General features: G+C 45.1%; 1 protein-coding gene across 1 annotated transcript in view; it reads left to right on the forward strand.

The window, feature by feature from the left end:
* The first annotated feature begins 4460 nt into the window (after positions 1-4460).
* Positions 4461-27243, forward strand: part of RAB1A (RAB1A, member RAS oncogene family) — a 33447-nt gene continuing 10664 nt past the window's right edge. The window contains exons 1-3 of the mRNA XM_079970155.1: positions 4461-4788; positions 19326-19398; positions 22044-22139. Of these exons, the coding sequence (XP_079826281.1) occupies positions 4766-4788; positions 19326-19398; positions 22044-22139 (192 nt within the window). The 5' untranslated portion in view covers positions 4461-4765. The remainder of the gene's footprint in view (positions 4789-19325; positions 19399-22043; positions 22140-27243) is intronic.

Below are 27243 nucleotides of genomic sequence, written 5' to 3' on the forward strand. Positions count from 1 at the left end.
GCAAGGAGTTATCTTCCAATTCAGATAACTGCTTTTTTAAGTTTAGCTTTTCATTGTACCCATACGCTGGCAATGAATAAAATGAATAAAATAAAATTGTGTAGGAAACATCTTGCTGGATCCACCCTCCTGCGCACACAAGTTCCAGGTGTAAGAGGGTTCTTTCGCTCTGCGCATGCACGTGCATGCTCAAAGATGTATGTGTCCCTCAAAGGGACATGAGAATATTATCCCTTGTTTTGCAACAGATACTCAAGAGACAGAAAACAACTGTAAGCCAAATATTTATCATCTCTCTTCCCACCCCTACTTCTTTGTTCCTCTTAATAGCTAATTCTGGCCCCTTGTTGTTTGGTGCTCTGACCACTTATCATTGTGTCAGTGCTAACTATTGATATGCTTAGTTTAGAAAGGGAAATGCATTCTCTTGATAGCTAACAAGTTGTATGTACACTCCTATCAGTGTTAAATAACTGACATTTTTACTGCACTGGGGTCTCTGCAGAAGCGTCAAAACATATTGGTGTTAAACCAGGCAACTTCTCAGGGATGCTGGTTCTCTGAACAAGACCAAGCTCATTAATATGCTTTTGTGCTATTTACATTCTTTTTTGCATCTGTCCTATTTGTCTAGGTCAGGTCTAGCCCTCTGGGTGTTGTTGCACTACAGCTCTCATTGTGCCACATCTACTGCATGGTACTTTTCAACTTGTTTTGCAGGTGCAAACAAATGTTCTGTAAAGTGAATTATGCAATACTCAAATTAGTAGTTAACTCATTTCAGTTGTCCATTTGCTTTTATCCCATCCTATGAATGTGGGATCAGGCTGAGCACCTCCCATGGTTTTCCATATGACACACACTGCACATATTGAGCAATATGCAGCATTCACTACAATTCTACACCAATGTTGTTGTATTTTGAACAGAAAAGCATTACATAAAAAAAATTAAACACTACAGAGCATACAAAACAGTGACTCCCAACAACTCAAACTTTGGAACTCCCTCTCTAGAGAAGCTAAACTGGCTTCCACCAGCAGGTGAAGACTTTTTTGTTCCAATAGACTTCCAGGAACTAACTTTTTTAAATGAAAGGGCTGGGGCCATACAGTTTTTATTTTAATTCTTTGTATGGTTTTAATAGATGTTGTTCACATATATAGTTTTACTTCTATCAGTGTTTAATTGTTTTTAATGGTGGCTTTTTCTCTTATTTTAGTGGTTCTCATTTTTATACGTAAGCTGCCTTCAGTCCCATCATTGGAAAATGTGGGTAGAAATAAATGTATGATAATAATAATAATAAACTCAAGAGATGCCCATGCCAAGAGTGCTTCTAGTTCTACTCGGGACTTTGTGGTCTCCATAGGAACCTTGTTCTGAGCCCAACACATACAGTGGTACCTCAGTTTAAGAACAGTCCAGTTTAAGAACAATTTGGTTTAGAAACTCTGCAAGACTGGAAATAGTGTCTTGATTTAATATCTTTACCTCGGTCTAAGAACGGAATCCGAATAGTGGAAGGGCACCGGTTGTGGGAGGCCTCATTAGAGAAAGCGTACCTTGGTTTAAGAACGGTTTTGGTTTAAGAACGGACTTCCGGAATGGATTAAGTTCGTAAACCGAGGTACCACTGTATTAACGAACACACACCAGAGCTATTTTTCTGCACAGAGCTTCTGGTGGCTGCTAGCAGGAATTGCTTCTAGTTCAGTTCTGGGTGGTAGTGAAAAATCAGTAAATTTCGAAAGACAAGTAGCTCCTCTGAAAGTGAATGAACCGTTGCTCACTTTGTTGCCTTTGCTACATTAATTTGCTGATAAAAAGCTATTCATGTTTAGTCTGGCTTTGATGTGGCTTTTAGAAAGCAGTGTCTAAACTGGCAGTATCCAGATCAACCACTTGTTGCAAGTAACCAGGTGGTGGTTTTATTCTGTACACTATCAAGGGCATTGACAAGAATCTTGGATTAGTGAAGGCAATGATCTGCGCATTGGATCCTTGTACATCCTTGGCTGCTTAAAGCCTTAAATTAGTCTTGCTATTTCTATTTCTCTTTATGCTCCAATGCAGGAGGAAGGGCCATTGGTAGAGCATCTGCCTTGCAAGCAGAAGATCCCAAGTACAACCTCCAGAGAGGACTGGGAATGTTCCCCGCCTAAAAAGCTGGAAAGCTGCTCTTATCATTGTAAACAGCACCCGATTCCTACAAGATGTCACCTCCATGCATACAATTACCATGTTCTGACAGGATGTCTTGTTTTATAGCAGTGGGCCTCCCATCTCTCAATCAGACGGTTGTTTCCAACTTTCCCTACTCAACAATATTTCACATATGGGAAAAGAGACACTTGTGTATTTGTAACACCCCCATTCTCACGCCAAGGATCACGTGGTCCACCTCTGCTATTACGCAGGAAATCAGGAAAAGTGTGATTTTGCTATTATTTGACATAGTAATATTTCATTACACAGTCCAAGATGAACCTCACCACCTACAGCTTCTGGAATCGCTGAGCATCACTTGATATCTTTGTAGCAATGTGCATGTTGCGCCCCCTTAAACAAACCAATGGTTTAGTAGATAAATGAGGAGAGGGCCATAGCTCAGAAGGTCTTGGGTTCAATCCCCAGAGAGGCTCCCTGCCTGGAAGCTTGACTTGGTAGAATAATAATAATAATAATAATAATAATTTATTATTATACCCCACCCATCTGGCTGGGTTTCCCCAGCCACTCTGGGTGGCTTCCAGCAAAATATTAAAATAATTCATCTAATATTAAAAGCTTCCCTAAACAGGGCTGCCTTCAGATGTCTTCTAAAAGTCAGATAGTTGTTTATTTCTTTGACATCTGGTGGGAGGGCGTTCCACAGGGTGGGTGGTATAAGACAGCTCCCTATCTATGTTCCAGCAGAACCAGCCCTAGACATTTTGGTGCCCCAGACAAACCACAAAATTGCGCCCATTCCCCCAGTCAGGGAAGAAGGGCTGAGGAAAGATCTACAGGGATGTGGGGGGGGGGGGAGAAAATAAAGATCTACATCTGTGGTGATAGATTGGGCAAGAGATGTAGGATATAATATAATGTTTGAGGACTGGGAAAGATTGTGGAAGAAAGGGGTCATGTTCACCGCATGTACTGCGTTAAAGGAAAATATAATGAAAATGATGTACAGATGGTATTTGACTCCTGTAAAATTAGCAAAGATATATCATTACTGTGATAATCTATGTTGGAAATGTAAAGAAAAGGAAGGAACATTTTATCATATGTGGTGGACCTGCCCCAAGGTGAAAGACTTCTGGGAAAATATATATAATGAATTGAAAAAAAATGTTGAAATATACATTTATAAAGAAACCAGAGGCCTTTCTTCTTAGAATAACAGGTTTGGAATTGCCCAAGAAAGATGTTAAATTATTTTAGTATGCCACGACTGCTGCGCGTATTTTATTAGCTAAAAAGTGGAAAACCCAAGAATTACCAATGATAGAAGAATGGCAGATGAAGATGATGGGTTTTTTGGAGCTAGCCGACCTAACCGGAAGAGTCCATGACCAGAAGGAGGAGTAGTATCAGGAAGATTGGATCAAATTTAATGATTACTTAGTTACATATGTTAATTTAAATTAAGTGAAAACAGCTTGCAGATACTTAATTGGCTTAAGATTTTATTTAAGTTAAGCGATGAATTAATTTCTTTAATTTCACAATGTGAAGATCTAAGGATGCTAATGTTTAAGTTAATTTTTTTAAAGAACTGTGATCTGGAAAACCGTTAAAAGGACGTGCAATGAAATTCAACTAAGGGGAAGCGAGGAAGTCACTTAATGTTAATAAGTGTAATTTTTAATAAGGCTGTGATTTATGCTTGTTTGTTTTATGTGTTTGCTGGTTTATGATGTTGTGAAAACCAACAAAAACATTTTGAGAATATAGATCTACATCAGGATCTGCCGCTCCTGTAGACCCTGCCTCCTGAGGCAGCCTCCTCCCCTTGCCTCACGGGTGAGCCGGCCCTGCTGCTCTGGGACTCGGATCAGGTCCAGAGCTAACTTCGCCCCTCAGTTCGAATCCCGCCCTCCGCCTGCCAGCGTGGCTCCGCCCACCAAGGCTGCCAGGCCCCGCCCCCTCCCTCCCTCCCTCCCGTCCGGCGAGGTCAACGGCTCGCCCGAGCTGCCACGTTTCCTTGCTGACGTTAACCCGGCCGGCCTCGCCCGCCAGCCAATCCGCTGCCAGAACATCGGAGTTGAGTCAACCGGGAAGCCGCGGGGGGGGACAGGCGACCCGGAACGCGCACGCGCCAGCTGCGCCGAGGGCGCCGCCGGGAAACTGAGTTCTCTCCCCTCTGACGCCTCCGCGGCGGGCCGAGGGCCGCCTCCTCCCTCGGAGACTCCATTTCCCGGCGTGCCCTGAGAAGGCCTCCCCCGCTCGGCCGCCGCAATGTAAGCCCGGCCCCTCCTCTCGGATGCCTCTCTGTTTCCTGGTTCGCGGGGCCGGCAGCCATTTTGGGATCTGGGTGCCGGAGCCGCCGCCGCCGCCGCCGCCTGTGAGGGGAGGAGTGGAGCCCGGCCAAGAAGGGAGACGCCGCGTCCGTTTGCCGGTGCTGCCCTCCGCTCGCCCCTCCGCTGCTCGGGCGGATAAAGGGAGCCTGACCGCCGGGAGGAGCCGCCGCCGCCGCCGCCGCCGCCGGTGGGTCTGACCGCCGCCTGCTCCGCGGAGCGAGCTCGTTCTTCACAGGCCGCGGGGCCCCGCTGACATGTCAAGCATGAATCCCGAATAGTGAGTAGCGCCGCGCCAGGGGAGGGTCGCTCTGCGCCTGCGTGTGGGTCGGGGGGGGCGATTAGGGGGAGGGGGGACCCTAATTCGGGGCTGGGGGGCGACGCGGAAGTCGAAGAGCAGGAGTAGGTGCAGGGGGGACAAATATATCTGAGGTGAAGGGGGCTGGACCCGGGGGTGGGGGGCGGGGAGTTGCTCCCACCGGCCTCCCAGCCGCAGAAAGCAGGGGGCTGAAGGGCCTGCGAAAAAGTGATATTAATGGGATATTGGGGCGGGGGGGGGTCCTGTGGAGACGAACTGGTGGAATGGAATGTGCCTGAGGGTGTCCCCCCCCCAAGTCCTGTTGTGGGGCCGGGAGGGGGGCCGTTTTGGGCGCATTTGGCCGGCGAGGATCTATAAAGGGGCCCCAGTATTAGGGGAATGGATGTCACAGCTTCCTGATGACATTCTCGCTAACAGTTCCTGCTGTGGAGATATATATATAGCGTGATGTGAGTTGTGCACCTCTACCACTATAGTGTGCAAGTATGCATACTACTACTTAGCGTCTGGGCTCCGCTATTTAACGTTTGAGTTGCATTCACCATAGGTGCGCAGAACACAAAGGCACAAGAACAGATTCGGGCAAAACAATCTTTTAAAAAGTGTTTGTGAGACATGGTTTTGCCTGGTTCCGTTCTTGTGCCTTTGTGTTCTGCACACCTATGTTGTATGCAACTCAAACTTTAAATTGTGGAGCCCAGATGCTAAGTAGTAGTATGCATACTTGCTGGCAAATCTTATAGTAGAGGTGCACAACTCAAATCACACTGTGTAGAATGCTTTCACTAACACACTAGAGCTGTATTAGTATTTTAATCTCTGAAAGTCAGTAGGAGTTGTTTTTAAAAAATCCACTTTTTCTCCAGTGAGCACAGGGCAGTATATGTGGCTCGCCTCTTTTTAATCCTCACAACATTCCTTTGATATAGGATAGGTAACTAGCCCAAAGTTACCCAGGATAGAATCATAGAATTGTAGATTTAGAAGGGACCATGAGGATCATTTAGTCCAGCCCTCTGCAATGCAGGAAAATTTTGCCCAGCATGGGACTCGAACCCACAACCCTGAGATTAAGAGTCTTATGCCATACCAAGTGATCTACATCTCTTGCATGAGTTGTGACTGAATGGTCTCCCAGGTTTAAGTCCTGTGCTCTGACTCCTGCTTTGTGTCCTCAGCTGTAACTTTTAATCATAATCTCTCTCTTCGCCTCCTCTTTTTTTCTGTGACCCGTAAGTGTATTTATTCCTCTCCCACCCCCTGGCTACAGGCCTCCCTGAACTTCTCTCTCTCAACATCTCTTCTGTTCTCTTTATACCCCATGGGACTCTTACCCTCTTTGCAGGTGCAGTCTCTATCTTCGCTTAGGTATCTCAGCGACACCCTTCACTGTTTTTCTTACAAGTCTCTACAACTGCATCTTTGTTGCTATCTTCCAACTCTCCCATATTTGTCTTTTCCACCTACCACTTTCTCTTCCCAGCCTCCCCTGTCCCAATTTTTGTTGTTTGCTTCTCTCCCCCTGAAGGCCTGCTGTCTTCTCCAAACTCCTTTTTTTTAGTTTAGTAGCATCAGTATCTTAGTGAAGGGATCTGAGATTCAGGTGAACATGTGGCTTAGTTGGCCAGCTGCAAAAGACTGGAAAAACTGGTATCAGTGTCACCATGTGCTTCAGAATATAGGAGGGACAGTACAGAAGTAGTGGTGCAGACTATCTCCTGCCCTCACTCTCAGTTATGATAGACTTGGATCGCTCTTACACAAATGTGAAGATAGACCACAAATTCTGAGCACCTCAGGTTCCCATATTGGTGTTTTTAGGTGGCTTACTGCCTTGCAATATTTTATTTGAAAGTGTGGTCAATATTTTTTTTTAAATAAATAATTTTTAGCAGGGATGGGGAACGCAAGGGCTGCATTCTTTTCTGTGCAACTTTATGGAGGTTGTCAGTGATGAGCAGGTCCAGAGGCAAAAGTGGGTGGAGCAATGAATGTAAGTTTTACCTTTGTACAGTACTTTAGTACTCATACACGTCCTTCTGTCACCCATCCAGACAAGCAAGAGGCACTTCCATAGTTAAGAACACATTCCAGCAGAGCACAAATACTAGAGGGTGTGACTGGGGAGAATCTCAAGGGTCAGATAGAGGGGGGTTGGATCAGATTCTCTACTCCTGCCATATAGGAGCACAGTCAACCCAGAGGCCTTGTGGTTTCAGCCCTGCTTTAACAGAGAAGTCAGTATTATTTCCATAGTGCAGGAAGTGGAATGAAGCTGGGAGTAGCCATCTAGTGGATTTAACAATTGAGGCAAGAAATTGTTGGCTGAAAATTGCACTCTTAGCAGCTGACTCTATTTACACTACTGAAACACTTTCGGGCTTCAGCTGTCTTCAAAATGTATTGGAAACTTAACAAACGTGAAGGTGAATGAAAGGGAAATGAAGGAAGCCTGTAATGTTGTCCCGTGGGAGTTTGGGTTACAAACAGCAGTGGTCACAGATGGGGAGTGAGAAGATTTTATGACACGTCATGAAAAGTTAATGATATTTTCTCCTCTACACTGAGAAGCAATTGCGCACATAGCAGGTCTACTTTACTACGCCCTTAAGGCTGCCAGTGCAGAACATACAAGCTTATTTTCTAATGGACCCTGCTGTTTTGTATTAAAATGTAGTAAAGCTTAGTTAAGTTCCCTAAATTTAAGCTGTAAGGAATAAAGTGAAGTCTTGTCTCATTCTGGCAGTTCATCTAACACACTTTTCAACCAATTGCTATTGACTGCTTGACATAGATGTCTACCCTTCACTTAGCTGCTGGTCATGTGCTCACCACATGATGCTTACAAAATGCTTTGTGGGCTTAACATTAATTTTGCAATGTTGCTGCATCACAGTGATAGCGTCTAAGAAAAGTTATTTAGCTGTTTAAAATGGTTGTTTAACTGTTGAACTTCTTTGACCCTTGCACTTTTTTAAGTTCTTTCTCTCTTGAGAACTGTGTAGGCTACTATCAGGAGATCATGTTCTGCTTCTGGCAACAGCAGTGACACTGTAGGGCAATAAATCTAAATTTATTATGACTCTCAAAACTTTGTATGGGGACGCTAGGCAGGGGTGATGTTGGGGACTGACGCTGGGTCTTTTGTGCTAGACCATGGTTCTTCTCACCTCCCCCATTCCAAAAAAATAGAAATAAACCTGCTTATAGGATGACTGGGTGAACTGCAAAGCACAGTGCTTTGAGACCCCACCACCCTCTGTTTTCATTTGCTTTCCAATTCTTGTATAATAATAATCATAATAATTAATAATAATAATAATAATAATAATAATAATAATTTATTATTTGTACTCCGCCCATCTGGCTGGGTTTCCCCAGCCACTCTGGGCGGCTTCCAACAAAGATGAAAAATACACTAAAATGTCACATATTAAAAACTTCCCTGAACAGGGCTGCCTTCAGATGTCTTCTGAATGTCAGGTAGTTGTTTATCGCTTTGACATCTGATGGGAGGGCGTTCCACAGGGCGGGCGCCACTACCGAGAAGGCCCTCTGCCTGGTTCCCTGTAACTTGGCCTCTCGCAGTGAGGGAACTGCCAGAAGGCCCTCGGTGCTGGACCTCAGTGTCCGGGCAGAATGATGGGGGAGGAGACGCTCCTTCAGATATACTGGACCGAGGCCGTTTAGGGCTTTAAAGGTCAGCACCAACACTTTGAATTGTGCTCGGAAACGTACTGGGAGCCAATGTAGGTCTTTCAAGACTGGTGTTATATGGTCTCCGCGGCCGCTCCCAGTCACCAGTCTAAATGCCGCGTTCTGGATTAGTTGTAGTTTCCGGGTCACCTTCAAAGGTAGCCCCATGTAGAGCGCATTGCAGTAGTCCAAGCAGGAGATAACCAGAGCATGCACCACTCTGGCGAGACAGTCTGCAGGCAGATAGGGTCTCAGCCTACGTACCAGATGGAGCTGGTAAACAGCTGCCCTGGATACAGATTTGACCTGTGCCTCCATGGACAGCTGTGAGTCCAAAAAGACTCCCAGGCTGCACACCTGGTCCTTCAGGGGCACAGTTACCCCATTCAGGACCAGGGAATCCTCCACACCTGCCCGCCTCCTGTCCCCCAAAAACAGTACTTCTGTCTTGTCAGGATTCAACCTCAATCTGTTAGCCGCCATCCATCCTCCAACCGCCTCCAGACACTCACACAGGACCTTCACCGCCTTCACTGGTTCTGATTTAAAAGAGAGGTAGAGCTGGGTATCATCCGCATACTGATGAACACCCAGCCCAAACCTCCTGATGATCTTTCCCAGCGGCTGCATGTAAACGTTGAAAAGCATGGGGGAGAGGACAGAATCCTGAGGCACCCCACAAGGGAGAGCCCAGGGCTCTGAACACTCATCCCCCACCACCACTTTCTGAACACGGCCCAGGAGGAAGGAGCGGAACCACTGTATGACAGTGCCCCCAGCTCGCAGCCCCTCAAGACGGTCCAGAAGGATGTTATGGTCAGTGGTATCAAACGCCGCTGAGAGATCCAGCAGAACTAGGAAACAGCTCTCACCTTTGTCCCTAGCCCGCCGGAGATCATCAACCAGTGCGACCAAGGCAGTTTCAGTCCCATGAGGAGGCCTGAATCCTGACTGGAAGGGATCCAAATGGTCCGCTTCTTCCAGGCGTGCCTGGAGTTGTTCAGCAACCACTCGCTCAATCACCTTGCCCAAGAATGGAAGATTTGAGACTGGTATAGATAGTGGTTGTTGAATATCGTGTGTCAATGGTGTTGACTGGTGATAGGGGACTTGTGAATATATGCAATAGCTGAATGGCATGTGGAAGGAGAAGTGTTTGTGAAAGAGAGCATGAGTGTTATGTTAGATATTGGACAATATTTCTTCTAGTTTTTAATAGGTGCATATAGAATGTAGGTAAGGTGTAGGTCCCAATCCATTTATTAAGTTCTTCTCAAAATAGACCCACTGAAATTAATCAACCTAAGTTAGCCATGTTAATTAACTTCACTGGGTCTACTCTGAACAGGATTAGCAATGGCTATAACCCACTATAGCAATGAAATTCTTTTGGAAACACATAGCAAGAGGCAAAAAGTTTCCCCTATGAAATTCAGCCAAAATTTTGCACCCATGCATGTAAATTAGCTAATGCACATTTTCTGCAAATTTATTTCATGAGCCTGTGCTGTGAGTCATTTTAGTACCTAGCAGTGCCCCAGCTCTAGGAAGTTTGTATTTGTTTCTAATACTGTATTCTTCAACAGAAACATTAAAGAAATGGTCTGGTGTTGTATCCATGTTTCATCCTAATACAGTGGTGCCTCGCAAGACGAAAAGAACTTCGTCTAGTGGTTTTTTTGTCTTGCGAAGCAAGCCCATTAGCAGATTAGCGCTATTAGCGGCTTAGCAGCTTTTAGCGGATAAGCGGCTTAGCGGCTTAGAAAAAGGGGGGGAGGGGAGGGGGAAAAAGTCAGAAAAACTCACAAGGCATTTTCGTCTTGCGAAGCAAGCCCATAGGGAAATTTGTCTTGCGAAGCACCTCCAAAACGGAAAACCCTTTTGTCTAGCGGGTTTTTCATCTTGCGAGGCGTTCGTCTTGCGGGGCACCACTGTACCCCCTTTTGAAAAAACAACAACAACACAGCTGTAACTTGTTTTGATATGCAGTGGATATTTAAATTGCAGTAACAAGTTTCTTGATGTTTCAGATTGGAATACTGAGTGATATCTTATTGTGTCTTTGAAGTGAGCTCATAGGTAGCAGATAATTTGATATAAATCTGTCTTGTCTGGTAAATAATTTCAGGAGGAGCATCTGTTGACTGTGGAGCAGTGATTATTTTAAAGAGTGCCAATGTGAAGTTTGCTAGGAGTCTGCTGAATTATCGGGAGGGTGGATGGAATTAGGACATATAGTCAGATCATTGTGGGGATGCGAAAACAGCTGATTATTTAAAAACAGCAAGTTACCAAAGACAAAATCCTCCCACAACTGAGAGAAAGTTAAGTAGGGACTACTTAATTTTGAACAGATTGTGCCCCAGCCATCAAGAGACTCAGGTTGTGTTTTCACATGTGGTACTGTTACTTCGATTTGCAATAGGATGTTAGAGTGGTACTAGTACTACCAACTTTAGAAACCTATTTGATCTGCATAAATAGTGAAGAAAAAGCTAAGATACACATATTTTAGCATTATATGGCTAAAGTACTGCACAGAAATGCTGCCAGTGATTTCTCTATGTCCCCTAGCTTGGGTTCCTACAATCTAATTTGTTGTTGCATCCCACACTTGATTATGGCTGGATTTAGTTTCTCTTCTTGTGTTCTGCTGAAATTAGTAAGAAAAGAGCATGTGACTGGGAGATGGGGGACAGGGAGAGCTCAGAGCATGGGTCGGCAGGGTTGAGGGAAGGTATGATGTGAGGGTTAGGCTATGACATCTGAGGCAGTGTTCAAAGCTGGGAAAGGAAAGCTAGGTACCACATGGCGCCTGGAACCTGGGTTGTGGGGCTTCAAAACACTTTGTCTAGTCGCATTTGTGCTGCGGTGCCCCACAGAAGCACATCTTTTGGTGCTGCGTGAGCCAGGTTATTTCCCACAGCCAGTCCAGCTCATCAGGCTTCAGCGGCTCCACTAATAATAAGGATGCCATTCTCTGCGGCTTCCCCTGCCACCATAACATCCACCGGTGCCAAGCCACTTCCTCTTCCTTTTTTACCCACTCAGCAGAGGCCACCTCGGTTCAGTTTTGTTGGAGCCGAGGCAGTGACTCTTGAGGCCAGGCAGCAAAAGGCTGCTCATGGCAGCAGGGAGCAGTGGCAAAGGCAACAGCAGGGTGCCGACACGGCAAGTGGCACAATCAATGGCATACAGACACCCACCCCCTGCTGCTGTGGATACTGCTGAGAAGCTGTTTGCGGTGGCGGCTGCCTGGAGCCCTACTGGCACTGCTTGTTCTGCTGCTGCAACTTCTTAAGCAGCTCCCACGGCTTCCGGACTTTGGCGTTAGGTACGTTATGGCTCCAAACAACCCCATGACCCTCTTGCTCCACAAGGCGACAGCAGCAGGAGCGCTCTTGCTGCTGCTGCTGCCGCCTCCTCCTCCTATTCTCCCTCCAGCGTTTGAAATTAGCCGGGTGCCAGTCACATTTTGTATCGGGTAGCCAGCCTTTTCTGACAGGATGGAAATGTTCAGGAGCCACCCTTGGCACCTAGCATCTCCACCTGCCTGGTTGCAGTCAGCTGGCCTGCGAGCCACAGTGGTAGCAAATGACACACGCCTTATTTGCCCGGTAGCACAGCAGCCAAAAAACACATTGTCAGAGCTGCCTCTAGGTCCCAGCTCACAGAGGACCAATGCCAGACTGTCGTTATGTACAAAAGTCTTTATTGAGGTTTAGTTTCCATTTCAAAGCCGCAGTGCGCAGCTCTACGTCTTAAAGCCTAGACCGGCGAAGTACCGTCTGAGTCTCCTCCCCTATGACACCAGTTTAAGATCCTAGCCCGGCTCCACCTTTTACGCTGCTCTCTCCTCCTCTGGGTCCTCCTGCCCGCTGGGGCATTGCCCTTTCTGGACTCTTCCGACGCTGAGTCGCTTAGCTCCTCCCCCTCCCTCCTGCGGGCTTTAGGACCCGGTTCCCAATCCTCATTCTCTGCTGTCCCGCGCTCCTGTACATTTGAACTTGCCTCTCGCGCCAACCCAGTGACCTTCCTCCTGACCGTTACACTACTTCTGTCACTGCTTCCCTCTTCCTGGATACTGGCCGGATCTGACCTCCCCTCCGTTGTCTGACTCTCCGAAGGAGGTGTGGTCAGCCCTGCCTTCTCTTCTCTCCCTGGTGGGGAATGCACTGGCCCTGATCCTTGGGACTCTTCCCCCCCACTCTGCTCTGGTGGGGAAGCTGGTCCTGATTTCCAACTACTGCTCTGGGAGTCCCTGCTCCCCCCTTGCTCCTGGGACGTTCCCCTTGGGAACCCCCTACCCCTGGCCACTGGCGCCCCCTTCTGTGAATCTTCCGATTCGCTGGAGAGGCTCATGGAATCCCTCGGTCCACTGTCCTCTTCTCCTACGCTCCCCTCGGATTCTTCCCCTTCGCTCTCCATCTCCTCTCTTCCCTGTGCCTCTGCTCCTGAACCCCTGACACACATCTTTTTTTGTTCTGTGCTGACGGTGAAGCAGGTGTTTGACAGGATAGAGTGGTAGCAAAATACATGTCTTTTGGTGCCACATTACCCTGCAGCTTCCCTGATTTGCCCAGCACCTTTTTTTTCCTCGAGGCTGCCCGGTTTGGTAGTGGGGCAGCAATTTATTTTTTTTAATGGTGCTTAGACATTTTGTTTTGGCACCTGCAACCTAGGTCCCAGAAGCCACAACTCCTAGCATTCCTATCCCATTTTCTATCACTGTCTCCCTCCCTCTGTCAGGTGGAGCTTTCCTAATTTCTTCCCCTTCTCCAATGCTGCAGAGGATGGCTTTCTCCCAGCCCCCTCTGCATGGCCAGGCAGGGAAGCGAAGCCTCCCCCCTCTCAGCTACTGTTCCCTCCGCAAAGCTTCCCCCGCCCTCCCTTTTCTGTCAAAGCTGAGGCAGTCTATCTTCAGATCTGTATTTGACCCTGAAACATCTTGGTCATCTTGATTATTGATAACCTTTGGAGAGGGGGGCAGGGAGATTTTTGACTAGGATGGCTTTTGATCTCTTAGCAGTGTTTGACCATGTTAACAGCATTCCTGCTCCTACCTGCAGGATCGTTACCAGAGGGTAGTGCTGGGGAACGGCTGCTTGACCTCGTGGCACTTGTGGTGTATTGCTCTGTGGGGGTATATTCTGTCCACCATGTTGTTTCATACTTCTATGAAGCTGCTGGGAATTGTCATCCTAAAATTTGGAGTGATACTCTCTTCTCTCTCCATTCCACCTGCATCGGAGAGGCTGTGCTGGACCAGTGTGGGGATGAATGATGGGCTAGATGGGGGACAATAAACTGAGGCTGAATGCTGATGATCTGGAGGTGTTGTAGATTGGTGGATCTCATCTCCAGAAATTGGGGAGACAACTTGTTCTGGTTAGGGTTGTGCTCCCTTTGAGGTATTTAGTTTGGGCTTCTTCCTTAATTCCAGACTTTCCCTGGAGGCCCAGGTGGCCGAACTCCCTGCTCAGCAGGGCAGCAAGCTGAGACTGTGTGTGCTACCAGGACCAATTCAAGGTGCTGATATTGGTGTAAAGCCCCAAATGGTGTGGGGCCCAAGAACATAAAAGGCTGCCTCCCCCAATACCTACCAATGCTTTTTTTTTAATTTTTGAGGTGTGATTTTTAGGTGCTTTCAATTATTTTTGGATTTTTTAATCTTCATCTCCTTAAGCTCCCATGTGAGGAAGGGCAATATGGAAATAAAATGGATGATTCTGATGACAAAAGTTCATTTCAGTTTCTGGTGTGTCTAAAATAGGAGATCAGCAGTGAATAATTATTTGCTGCAAATGTTTGTTTTAATCCAGTATTTCCAAAAAGGGCTGCATCTTGTGTATGGATTAATGAAGAATGTCATTACTATAGTCCGTATAGTAATGACAGGGATTTAGTGAGCTACTTTAGGCCCATCCAAGGACTTGTGCAGGTCAGTTGCTCTTTTTGCCTTTGTGAAGTATGCAGTCTGGTGTGCCAGATCCTTATGGAAGTATCCTTGGTTTCAGAACTAGTTTGCACAATAGTAGGAGAGGCTAATGTGCAAGTGAATCAACCCTGTGTAATGCCATTGGACATGTAAAACTAGTTGCACAGTTCTTTTGCTCCCAGCCCTTGAAATCAGTAAGAAGTGAGTGCTTAATATGAATAAAATAATGGCTGTGAACTACAGTGGCACCTCGAAAGTCGAACGGAATCCATTCCGGAATTCCGTTCAACTTCCAAAACATTTGGAAACCAAGGCATGGCTTTCAGTTGGCTGCAGGAAGCTCCTGCAACCAATCAGAAGCCGCGTCAGACATTTGGGTTCTAAAGAATGTTCACAAACCGGAACACTCACTTCGACTTGCAAGGCATTTGGGATCCAAGGTACGACTGTACTTAGCATGTTTTAATAATAGCACGTTTTAGCACATAAAAATAAAATGTTCTCTGGTATTGCTGATTTCCCAGTTCAGATATTCTGAAGAATGGACTGTATTTTATGTATTTGTAGTGGCCCAGGGACCTTTCATTCTGAAAGTGGATGCAACAAAACAATAGAGGAAGAGGAGAAACATGCAGATGAACATGGGAATCCTAGGAAATAAATTGATTATACATTCCTGTTTTGGTTACACACTAGGATGACCTCTGTCAGGAGAGAGACAGGGTAATGAGTCCTTGTTAATTCTCAACCCCTCAGCTGCTTTCCATACCATCGGCCATGGTATACTTCTGGAGCAGCTGTCTGAGTTAGGAGTGGGTGGCATCGCATTGCAGTGATTCTGGTCCTACTTGGATGGCCATTTTCAGAAGATGATGCTTAGGGAGTGCTCTTCGGTCCTGTGAAGTCTTTAGTGTGGGGGAGGGTTGTCCAGAGTTTTGGAGTATATTGTCTTCAATATGCTGATGACACACAGCTCTTTTGCATCTGTAGGTGTGACAGTGGATGTTCTGGACCTATGTTTCTCATCCAGTAATGGACTGGATGAGAACCAATAAACTGAAATTCAATCCATATTAGACTGAAGCAGTGTTAGTGGGTGGTTCCCTAGACCAGATGGATGGGCGATTGTCTGGTCCTGATGGAGTTAGACTTCCTCTGAACACAAATTGGGGGTACAGTGGTACCTCTGGTTAAGAACTTAATTCGTTCTGGAGGTCCATTCTTAACCTGAAACTGTTCTTAACCTGAGATACCACTTTAGTTAATGGGGCGTCACGCAGCCAGAGCACAACTTCTGTTCTCATCCTGAAGCAAAGTTCTTAACCCAAGGTACTATTTCTGGGTTAGTGGAGTCTGTAACCTGAAGCGTCTGTAACCCGAGGTACTACTGTACTTGGATCTATTGTTGTCTCTTGAGGCTCAGGTGGTCTCAGTGAAGTGAAGTGACTTCTATCAGCTTTGGCTGGTGGCCCAGCTGTGCCCCTATCTAGACAGGGATAGCATAACTTGTCTGTGCTCTGGTAATCTCTTGGTCAGATTACTGCAGTGTGTTAAACATGGGGCTGCCTCTGAAGACAGGTTGGAAACTTCAGCTGGTGTAGAATTCAGTGGCCAGGTTGCTCACTAGGGCAAAACAGTTTGGGCATATAATGCCAATCCTGGCCTGACTGCACTGGCTGCCAATTAGTTTCCGGGCCAAATTCAAAGTTCTGGTTTTGACCCATAAAGCCTTAAGGGACTCAGAACTCCAATACCTCAAGGACCGCCTTTTCCCATATGAACTGACCCTGGACTCTGTGATCATTATCTGAGGCCCATCATCTGAGAGGTGTGGAGGGTGGTAACATGAGAAAGGGCCTTTTCTGTGGTGGCTCTCCACTTAAGGAATGCTCTTAGGTGCCAGACAAAAACATTCCTTTTCTCACAGGCCTTTGGCTAATTAAACAATCTATGGCCATTTAAACTGTTGGTGGGGTATTTTGTTTGTTATTATGTCTGTGTTTTTATATTGTAAATGGCCCTGTGATCATTGAATGAAGGGTGCGGTAGGTAGGTAGGTAGATATTCTCAGAAATAAGAGTCACTGTTTCATTGGCACTTACACCCAGGAAAGTTTGCATAGGACTGCATTGTTAAGCTTTGTTTCTAAATCTTGTTATTTAGATCTCTTCCAGCAGTTGCATACCGATATGTGGGCTGCTCGTGTGTGAAAGTTCATCAGCCTACCTCTGGGTTTTTAATATCAAATACCATGTGGAATGGCACATTAGATAATCGGATCCTTCCCACTGCCGAAAACTTATCTGCAATGTCAAATCTGCTTTAATATTCAGAAAACTATACCAGAAAACTGAAACCCTGCGTTCATTGGAGAAAAAGTGGGATATAAATGTAATAATAAGATTGTTCTTTTTAAGATGAAAATGCTTTTGAACGAGTGGTTCAATATTACTGTCGGGACAGAGACTTCGTTGAACAGTAACAGTGCTTTTAATGTGATGGTTTAATCAGTGTTAACTTGCTTGATACTGTTAAAGGGAGAGGTCCTCATTCCATTGTCAAATCTGCAAAATGCATTTGAATTTTTGCAACTACTCTAGAGCACTTAAAAATAGAATAGGTGCTTCTGATGAGCTTCCCTTATGTCTCCTATATTCTTAACTGGACCTAATTACAGCTGCCATAGTAGTTAACACAGTAAAGACAGTCACATTATTCTGATTAGGTAAAGCTAACAACATGAAGTGCTAAACAAGAAATCTGTTCTAAGGAAGTCTTGGCACTGTTGTGAGTGTTATTCTCCGAACAGTCTTAACAGGCTCAAGGTTTTAAGACAAACATTTCCTGAAAGTGTATCATGTTAGCAGCTGCTAATACTGAGATAGGTCAGCGGCAATTCAGTGTATTCATAATTGCTTGTAATCTATATATTTAAATAAATATGACATACTGGACTTAAGTGGTTTGTGCATTATCTATTCCTTCTAAACATGGCATGGAACAAACATGGGGCACACATGCTAGTTGAACCCTTTAGCTTTCATTATTCTACCTCTTCTTACTCTTGAATTTTAATCCCAAACTAATTGGAAGTCAATCTTATTTGAGTTTTACTTTGTCCAAGTAATGAGTTTAGGATTGTGGTGTTGCATATACAAAGCCTTTCTATAATTGCTGTTCATTATTTACTTTCAGCTAATCTAGGGGATTTATGATCACCTGAAACTAGTATTGCTCTTGATGCATACTGGGTTCTTTGTAATGCAACCTATGGCAGGTAGTAAAGCCTAGGTGTTCAAAAGGCTTTTCACAGCAATCTTAATAAAAATGGGATTTCCAGTGTTTTAAAGAGGGTTATAAGTTATGTGGCATTGGGACTGTTCTTCAGGTTTGTGAGAGTTCTCTCCTATCTACACAAACTCCGTGGTCTTCCCATGATCCCGCTTCTATTGAAAACATATTCCATGTTGTGATTAGTCGTTAGCCTAGTGTTTTTTAAGTAACTGTGTTGAGAAGTCTCCTGAGAGTAGCAATGTTTTCTTTTCTGGCTTCCACAAAACTCTGGAAGGACAAGATAGGAAAAGAATCAACCATGCTATCACAAATGTCTTAAGCATCCTATTATTCATAGCTACTGAACAGCAGGAGTTTGAACCATCTCTACAATGGTGCATACCTCTTCTTAAGGGCTAGAAAGTGTCTCTGAAGCCTTTATATATTTGTCACACTTGAATATTGTTCATCCTACTGGGTCCTCTAGACCAGGCTTCCTCAACCTCAGCCCTCCAGATGTTTTTGGCCTACAACTCCCATGATCCCTAGCTAGCAGGACCAGTGGTCAGGGATGATGGGAATTGTAGTCTCAAAACATCTGGAGGGCCGAGGTTGAGGAAGCCTGCTCTAGACAGTTTGCAACATGGTAAATCTTTTTTTAAGGTGAATGTTACCAAGAAGACAATTTAAAACCTCAACAACACATGTAGTAAGAAAAAGCAGCTAAAATATTAGCAACAGCACGCAGCCTGTGGGGTAGCTTTAGTACAGTAACCAAAAATGAAGCTAAAAGGCTTTGACGAATAGTATGTTATTTACCTGGCATTTAAAAGACAATAGGTGCTAGTTGAGGCTCTCTGGGGACGGCCCCATGTATAATGCTTTGCAGTGGTCACCCTGGGAGGGTACCAGAGTATAGATGACCGTAGTTTATGAAAGGTGTTCCAAGATACCAGAACCTCATTAAACAGCTAGGAGCACCCCCAACAGTGCTTCTCTCTTGTCTGTTTATTGACCCTCATCCAGTCCATTAGCAAGCTAGGTTCCTGGTTCAGAATGCTTCACCTGGATTGAATGAAAAAATGTGAAGCTAGTTGTAATCTATATATTGTTGACACTTAGCCCAGGTGCCCTAACCTGTAGTTTCATTTAGATGTTAAATAAGACTCCAATTCAGTGGATGATGTCCAAAGACAAGATAGAGCCCTATGGAACACAATGACACTGGTGCCAGTGTGTGGAACAATAGTCACCTAACATCACCTTGTGGAACCAGCTAACCAGGTAAAAATGGGACCGCTGGAGTACTGTGCCAGCAGTTCCCATCTGGACAGCGTTGTAGTTGTTTTGGAAGAAACTTAAGGATCTTTAACCTTTTTCAGTACCTTCACAAAAGTGTAGTTCCAGGTAGCCATGAAATTTAGTTTTAAATTTGTACTTTAGGTACAAGCACACACACACACACACATACACACACGTGTGAAATTTCCCTAGTTTGTGATAGAAATAAAACAAAGTGTATTATGAACCAACAGTTTCAATTGCTATGTGCCATACTATAGTAGATTTAATTATGGTTTTCTCTTTTCAGTGACTATTTATTCAAGCTGCTTCTGATTGGAGACTCTGGTGTTGGAAAATCTTGCCTTCTGCTTAGGTTTGCAGTAAGTTGTCATGCCTCTTCAACTTTTTGTTAACGATTAACCTTAAAAACTGATTGTAATGCAAAAATGAATGTGTTCCGGGTTTCCTGTTTTTTCTTTCCTACTGGCTAATCATAATCAAAAGAAAATACCAATTTACAGTCACATGAAAAGGAGTTCTCCTTGTATGGGTGCAGTTACCCTTCAAATTCAAATGGCTTCTTCTAGCAGGCAGAACTGAAGTTTAGTTTTTTAGTTGCATATACACCTGAAAACTTGCATATTGTTGAATTCTCCTTGCTGTGCAATTATGCCAAGCTCATTTGCATGATTGGTTCAGATGCCAGCTGATGAATGAAAAAAATTCCTGCTTGATAAGCTTCCTTCCTTTGGTAGCTTGAATGGAGAGCTATCAAAACATAGGATCTTTGAACATGCTGCTATATGATCTTTGCAATTACCACATGATAACTGTAGGCCATATTGAGAACTAATCCTATGATTTGTAATATTTGTAGAATACGAAACACAAGCAGGTTGAACTCTTAGCTTAATCTTATGCACAATTAAATTGAAAGTAAATTGCGTGGAGTTCAATAGGACAGTTGCATGGAGTTCCAAGTATACTTGGAATAAGTATGCTAAGGTTTGCAGCTGTGAGTTGTGCCTAATTTTGCATAAGTTCTACATTTAGTTTATAACTCAGGGAGGAACATTGTGGTGGTTGTCTTTCTTATTCTTTCCTTCACTAAATCTAATAATAATATAATAATTTATTATTTATACCCCGCCCATCTGGCTGGGTTTCCCCAGCCACTGTGGGCGGCTTCCAACAAAACACTAAAATACAATAACTTATCTAAGACTTGGCAGCAGGGGAGAATCGGTAGGCCAGAATCTTGAGCATGCCTGATGCTTTTCACTTTGAAAAGCAGGCTCCATGCTACATCACAAACTACTTTGAAAGTCCCTTATTGCTTATCTTAAGAGTCAACAACTCTTAATTCACAAGTTAATGAAGATTTTATTGGTATCATCATGATCCAAAAACATTAAAGGTAAAGGGACCCCTGACCGTTAAGTCCAGCCGTGGACGACTCGGGTTGCGGCGCTCATCTTGCTTTACTGGCCGAGGGAGCCGGCATACATCTTCCAGGTCATGGGGCCAGCATGATTAAGCTGCTTCTGGCGAAACCAGAGCAGCACACAGAAACACTGTTTCCCTTCCTATTTATCTACTTGCACTTTGACGTTCTTTCAAACTGCTAGGTAGGCAGGAGCTGTGACCAAGCAACGGGAACTCACCCCGTCGCAGGGATTCAAACCGCCAACCTTCTGATTGGCAAGTCCTAGGCTCTGTGGTTTAGACCAGTGTTTCCCAACCTTGGGCCTCCAGCTGTTTTTGGACTACAACTCCCATCATCCCTAGCTAGCAAGACCAGTGGTCAGGGATGATGGGAATTGTAGTTCAAAAACAGCTGGAGGCCCAAGGTTGGGAAACACTGGTTTAGACCACAGTGCCGCCTGCGTCCAAAAACATAGTCAAACACAAAAGCTGTTTGGGTACAATAGACTCCACAGTGTTAGCCCAGTGAGGAATTTACGTTATTGGGAAGCCCTAGAGGCAAAACCAGAAAATATGTGTGAGCAAAATACTGGAGTTATAACCCAGAAGAAGAACAAAACAGAAACAAATAATGTCTAGAGGATATATTTGCTTCATAGTAATATAATGAAAAGGGTGTCCAATGTATCTCAATAATCCCAACAGTTTAATAGTTTTTTTCTTAAAACAACAATATCAGAACAAGTAAATAAATAGTAAGTAAGTAAATATTTGCACAATAAGAGATAAAACCAACCTGGAGCAGAAAGAACCTCTTTGGGTAAAACCACTCCTAGGGCCCAGCGAACTCATGCAGTGCATTATAATGTTTTTTTGTGTAATTGGGAATTCCCAGGAAAAATAACATCTTACAAAGGCTGAGCCCAAACTTTTCATGTAGAGCAAATAGCTCTATATAGCATGTGAGTAAATTATAATTGAATAATAAACCGATTAATATAAACTGCGAACAGTATTTAACTAAATAATTATGTGAGCTTGCACAACAGGACTTCTCCCTCTCTTCCCCCTGCATGTGCCCTATGCCATCCCTTAATTTGCAGAGGTATGATGAAAACCCCAGAACAGATGGGAGGAAGGAGTTTCCTTATACAATTCGACTTGGGGTTGGTAATGGGGAGTGCATGGTTCAATGGAAAACCACACACCATATTGATAATTCATGTTTTTCTGTTTGAGCATGCCTTTTCTCGCTCCTTTTCTGTCCCTGACAGAATTACTTGAATCAGCCCTTACTGTGACACCAGGCAGATAGTGGTTTAAGGTTTCCTCACCCATTGCATTATTGAAATATATATTGCAATAGTTGTGACTGTGGCCAAACTTTGACTGCCTGCAGTGAGCCATGACACCTTACCTTTGCTGGTGCATATAGTTGCATCACTTTTTACGCAAGGTGAGAGTACAGGCTGGTATAATGGCTTCAGCTCCACCCTTCCCAGAACCTTGACTTGTCTTGATTGTGGCTTTGCCTTTGTAGGACACAGTGCTGCTGATTTGTAAATGGTGATATTCTTTTCTCTTCTCTTCTCCCATTTAGGATGATACGTACACAGAAAGCTACATCAGCACAATTGGCGTGGACTTTAAAATCAGAACTATAGAGTTAGATGGGAAAACAATCAAACTTCAGATAGTAAGTATCCCCGGTTCTGCTTGGTGAGTCTAATCTAGTTCATGGAAGGAATTCAACATTGTGCCAGTATGATTGTCCCTTCAGTGCAATCTCTCCTATGTGCTGTTCTTGGGGGGGGGACACCCCCCCAGTGCTGATTTGGGACAGGGGGCGGGTGAAGAGAAGGGGTCAGCCTTGTACCACTATTAGGATTTATTGTGCAACTGCTTAGTTGAATCCAGCCCCATTTGTTAATTTCTGTAGTGCTATAAAATGGTTAAATATTAGAAGTAGGAGCTGAATGAATGGTCCAAGTGCTTTACTGCTGCTAATCAGATAGTTTGGGGAATTGTGATTTTTTTACCCATGTTTAATTAAAATGCAGTCTGGTGATTTCAAGTCAAGTGTTGTTATTATTATTATTATTGCAACGTTTGGCCTTACAATTCGTTCCCGTTGATATGGTTCCTGCTCCAGTTTTAAAACTGGAAACTTGTTTGGTTTCTGACTTAAGTTCCTGCTGCTATGTTTTGACTCCCTGAAGCAAAATAACCTGCTTTTGTCTGTGCTGGGGAGGAGTAGGAAACCTTGTGCAGAAGCCAACAATGAACTCTTATAGGCTCTTTTCCAGGGAAGACTTTTCATTTCAATCAACTTGACTGCTGTTTGTATTCTCTACTAAGCAAGGCGATATTTCTAAATTAAACAATTGGCAAACTACAAGTCTGGGAAATCTGGTGTATCTTAATGTGCTAAATGCAAAGAGACTTCTGCAATGATGCAGTTAACAAGCTCCATTAACCCTGAACACAGTGAAAACCAAGTGCAATTGTGACACTTTGGGATATACTAGGGAGCAGCAAACTAAGGAAAACACAGTAAGATTCAGAGCAGGGGTGGGGAACCTGGACCCTCCAGATATTGCCGGACCCCTGGACCTGCGGCCATGCTGGCTAAGGCTGATGGCAGTTGGAGTTACGGTAATTTGGAAGGACACAGGTTCCTTACTCTTCTTGGAGAGCTTATATCCTTGGGCAATATCAGAGATGACTTAATAGGGCAGAATAATTTGGTCTTGAGATTGCACGTGGTTATGGCTGTGTTATTTGCATAAGGTTCTACTCTATTTCTTTACTGAAGCTAATTTTCATATGTTATCTAATGCATTTCCCTGCTATAGCCCATTAAGAGCCTGTTCATGTTAAGCCAACTATCTGTCAGTGGTTTGTATTGTTTGCAAATTTGTATTTCTTGTGGTATGCCACCCCTTTTTCCAGCTACGCTTTCTAATTGGGGTAGGGGAAATGCTCAGGTGCACAGTGGACTAAACTCAAGGTTCTGCAATCCTCTTACGTAGAATCAAAGTCTGTCAAAATATTTGATACAGTGAGATAAGATTCTGTATCTGAAATGGTTAAGGGTTAAGGCTGGGGTTAGCTGTGAAAGACTATGCACAACACAGTAATAGGGCTATAGTGTCCCCAGGGTAGATTTGGTTTAAATCAAATCGATTTAAATCACTAGTCAGTAAGAATCTATTTAAATCACTTTTTTATAGAAAGACTCATTCTTGCTGGTATAATCTAAATATTTACAACCAGATGAAGATTTCATTTTTGGAATAATAAATTTTCAGAGTAGTTTTTATAGTTATATAAAAAAATACTGATTTGGTTATACTATTAGAAATACGTAGACAGATAATTATGAAATTATTGTGAGGTTTAATAAATTAACTGTTTATATTTGGACAACTTTTCTGCTGTGTTTTATTGGAAGGAGAAAAATAATCATTTCCTTAATGTGGTGGGATAATGAGCAGCTTGTGCGTTAAAGCTGGATCCCTCAGAGCTCACTCTGTGTAGTGAAACCCTGCTTTGAGAAGAGCCCTTGAGCATGGCTCCCTCAGTCGCTGGTAGAATCTGACAGTGGGCGTTTGCGGAAACGTTTCCAACATAAGAGCTGTTTCACAGACATGCGCCTCCTGGATTCCCTGCGTGACAGCTTCCGGCGGGGGGTGGGAGTCCTTATGGGCTGTTCTGATACCTCCTCGTTGTTCTCACTGGAAGTATCCCAGAGCCTCCCCTCCGACTCCCTTTCCTTTGGAGCTCCCGCACTCCCCCTACTGGTTCCCTCTTCTCCTGAAGAAGAGGCTCTCCTATTCTGCTGAAGCCTTCTCACCACCTGTCCTTCCGATGGCAGTTCCCTGACATCCACCTCCCCCCCAGGGCCCCCTTCACCCCCTCCCGCCTCTTCTCCTACTGGCGGCGAGGACGGAAATCCCTGGAAGGAACTCCCCTCATCCTCCGAGGATTCAAACACTTCTAACCACGGCCTACCGCCTCTTTCCCCCTCTTCCTCTCCTTCGTCGGAATCTGTTTCCACCTCCACTTCCGACTCTGGGAACCCTTCAAATTCCCCTTCCTCATCTGTAGTCCCGAAGTGTTCCCTCCTAAACCTTGCCACTGGTTGTGGTTTACTTGGGAAACGCCGATGAAACGTTTCTATTAAAATCTCGTCCTTGACTTCCTCTGCCGGTACCCATGCGTTTTCTGACTCTTCCTCCCCCTCCCATTCTACCAAGTATTCCACCTGATTCCCCTTCCACCTGGAATCAATGATCCCTGCCACATCCATGTTGCGTTCTCTCTCTTCTATGACGGGTGTTCGGGTGACCTCCCTCTCACGTTCCCCCCACTCACACCCCTCTCTGTAGGGCGACAGTAATGACCTGTGAAATACTGGGTGCAATTTCATGTGACTGGGCAATCGGAGTTTGAATGCTACTGGGTTGACCTGCTGTATGACCTCAAAGGGTCCCAACCGTTTGGGTCTCAATTTCTTACACCCTCCCTTGAACGGCAGTCCTTGGGTGGATAGCCACACCCGGTTACCCACCCTTATGGTTTCGCCTTCCCTCCTATTTCTGTCAGCTTGCTTCTTATATTCTTCTTTGGCTTTCTCTAAGTTGAGTTGGAGCTGACGGTGGATCGCTTCCATCTCTTCAACAAAATTTTCCGCTGCAGGTACACTCCACCTTCCCCCGCCCTCTCCTGGAAACGCCCGAGGATGACACCCATAATTGGCTAGAAAGGGACTCATCCCTGTGGACGCGTTCTCCGCGTTGTTGTAGGCAAATTCTGCCAGAGGTAACCAGTCCACCCAATCAGTTTCTCTGTCCTTTACATAACACCTCAGATATTGTTGCAAAACCCCGTTTGCCCTTTCTGCTTGCCCATTTGTTTCTGGGTGCCTGGCGGTGGAAAAACTTACCTCCACATGCAACATGCTCATTAGTTTCCTCCAGAACCTAGAAGTAAATTGTTTTCCTCTGTCGCTCAAAACCCTCAAGGGGGCGCCATGCAACCTAAAAATGTGCTCCACAAACAACCTTGCGGTTTCTTCCGCTGTCACTGCATGTGAACAAGCTATAAAGTGGCACATCTTAGTTAGTAGATCTACCACCACCATGACCGCGGTTTTCCCTTTGGATCTCGGTAGATCGGTCATGAAGTCTATGGATACCATCTCCCATGGCCTTTCTGGGGTGGGTAAGGGTTCCAATAACCCCGCTGGCGCCAACCTCTCTCCCTTTGCTCTTTGGCACCTGTCGCATCCCCTGACATACTCCCGCACGTCCTCCCGCACCTTGGGCCACCAAAACTCCCTGGTAACCAACCACATGGTTTTGTGCTGCCCGAAGTGCCCGGCCGTGGGGCTGTCATGCAACTGCTTAAGCACTCGCCCTCTTAGTTCCCCACCTGGTATGTAGAGCGCCCCTTTGTAATATAGTTTTCCGTTCTTTTCCTCAAACCCCCCTGCGTTTTCACCTGTCTCCCTGAGTTCCCTAAGTTTCTCTTGGGCATATTCATCGTTTTCAATACCCTCTACCAGTTCTCTTTGCCCCACCAATGCCGCCCCACAAACCCAGTGGTCCTCTGAGATGATATGTCTTTCTTCCGCCCCTCCTTCCCCCTCCAAGTACTCAGGTTTTCTGGAGAGAGCGTCCGCCCTGACATTCTCAGCCCCTGGCACGTAGCGAATCTCAAAATTGAACTTGGAGAACTCTTGCGCCCATCTTACTTGTCTCTGGTTCAACACTCGGGCTGTTCTCCAGTATTCTAGATTTTTGTGGTCTGTCCGTACTTGAACCTTGTGTTGCGCTCCAATCAACAGGTGTCTCCATCTCTTGAACGCTTCGTGGACAGCGAGTAATTCTCTGTCGTACACTGTATAATTCCTCTCAGACTTGTTCAATTTCCTCGAGAAGAAGGCACACGGCTTCCATTCCGACGTATTCGCTCCTGGCTGCAGAAGCACGGCCCCCACCGCTCTGTCAGACGCGTCGGTTTCCACCCTCATCGGCTGCTGCAGATCCACGTGTAAAAGTTGTTCTTCCGAAGCAAACGCCCTCTTTAAACTTTCGAAAGCTCGCTGCGCTTCTTCCGTCCAGACAAATTTCTTCTTACTGCTGAGACAATCCGTGATGGGGGCTGTTAAATGGGCGAAGTTCTTGATGAACTTCCGATAGAAGTTTCCGAACCCCAAAAACCTCTGCACATCTTTCTTAGTTTTCGGTGGCCTCCATTCCAGCACTGCTTGCACCTTGCTAGGATCCATGGCCAGCCCCTTGTCCGACAACCGGTACCCAAGGAATTCCACCTCCCTGGCGTGAAACTGACACTTCTCCAGTTTCACCCACAGCTGGTTTTCTTGCAGTTTGCTCAGTACTTCTCTTACATCTCGCACATGCTGCTCTTCATCCTCTGAGTACACCAGCACATCGTCCAAGAACGCAGCGCAGTTCTTGTACAGCAATGGTCCTAGTACGTGATTAATAAATGATTGAAATACTGCGGAACCCGCCTGGAGGCCGAAAGGCATAACGCAGTACTCAAATGCCCCCAAGGGGGTGAACATAGTGGTTTTCCACTCATCTCCCTTTCTCATACGTATCAAGTTATACGCCCCCCTCAGGTCCAGCTTGGTAAAAATCTTCCCTTTTCTCACCCGGGTCAGAATGTCATCGATTCTGGGCATAGGGAAGGTCACGGGTTCGGACACTGCGTTTAGGGCCCTGAAATCCACAATTAATCTCGGTTTGTCCGAGTTTTTTTTGTCTACA

The sequence above is a fragment of the Podarcis cretensis genome (genome assembly GCF_951804945.1).
Source record: "Podarcis cretensis genome assembly, chromosome: 3".
In the NCBI taxonomy this organism is placed as follows: Eukaryota; Metazoa; Chordata; class Lepidosauria; order Squamata; family Lacertidae; genus Podarcis; species Podarcis cretensis.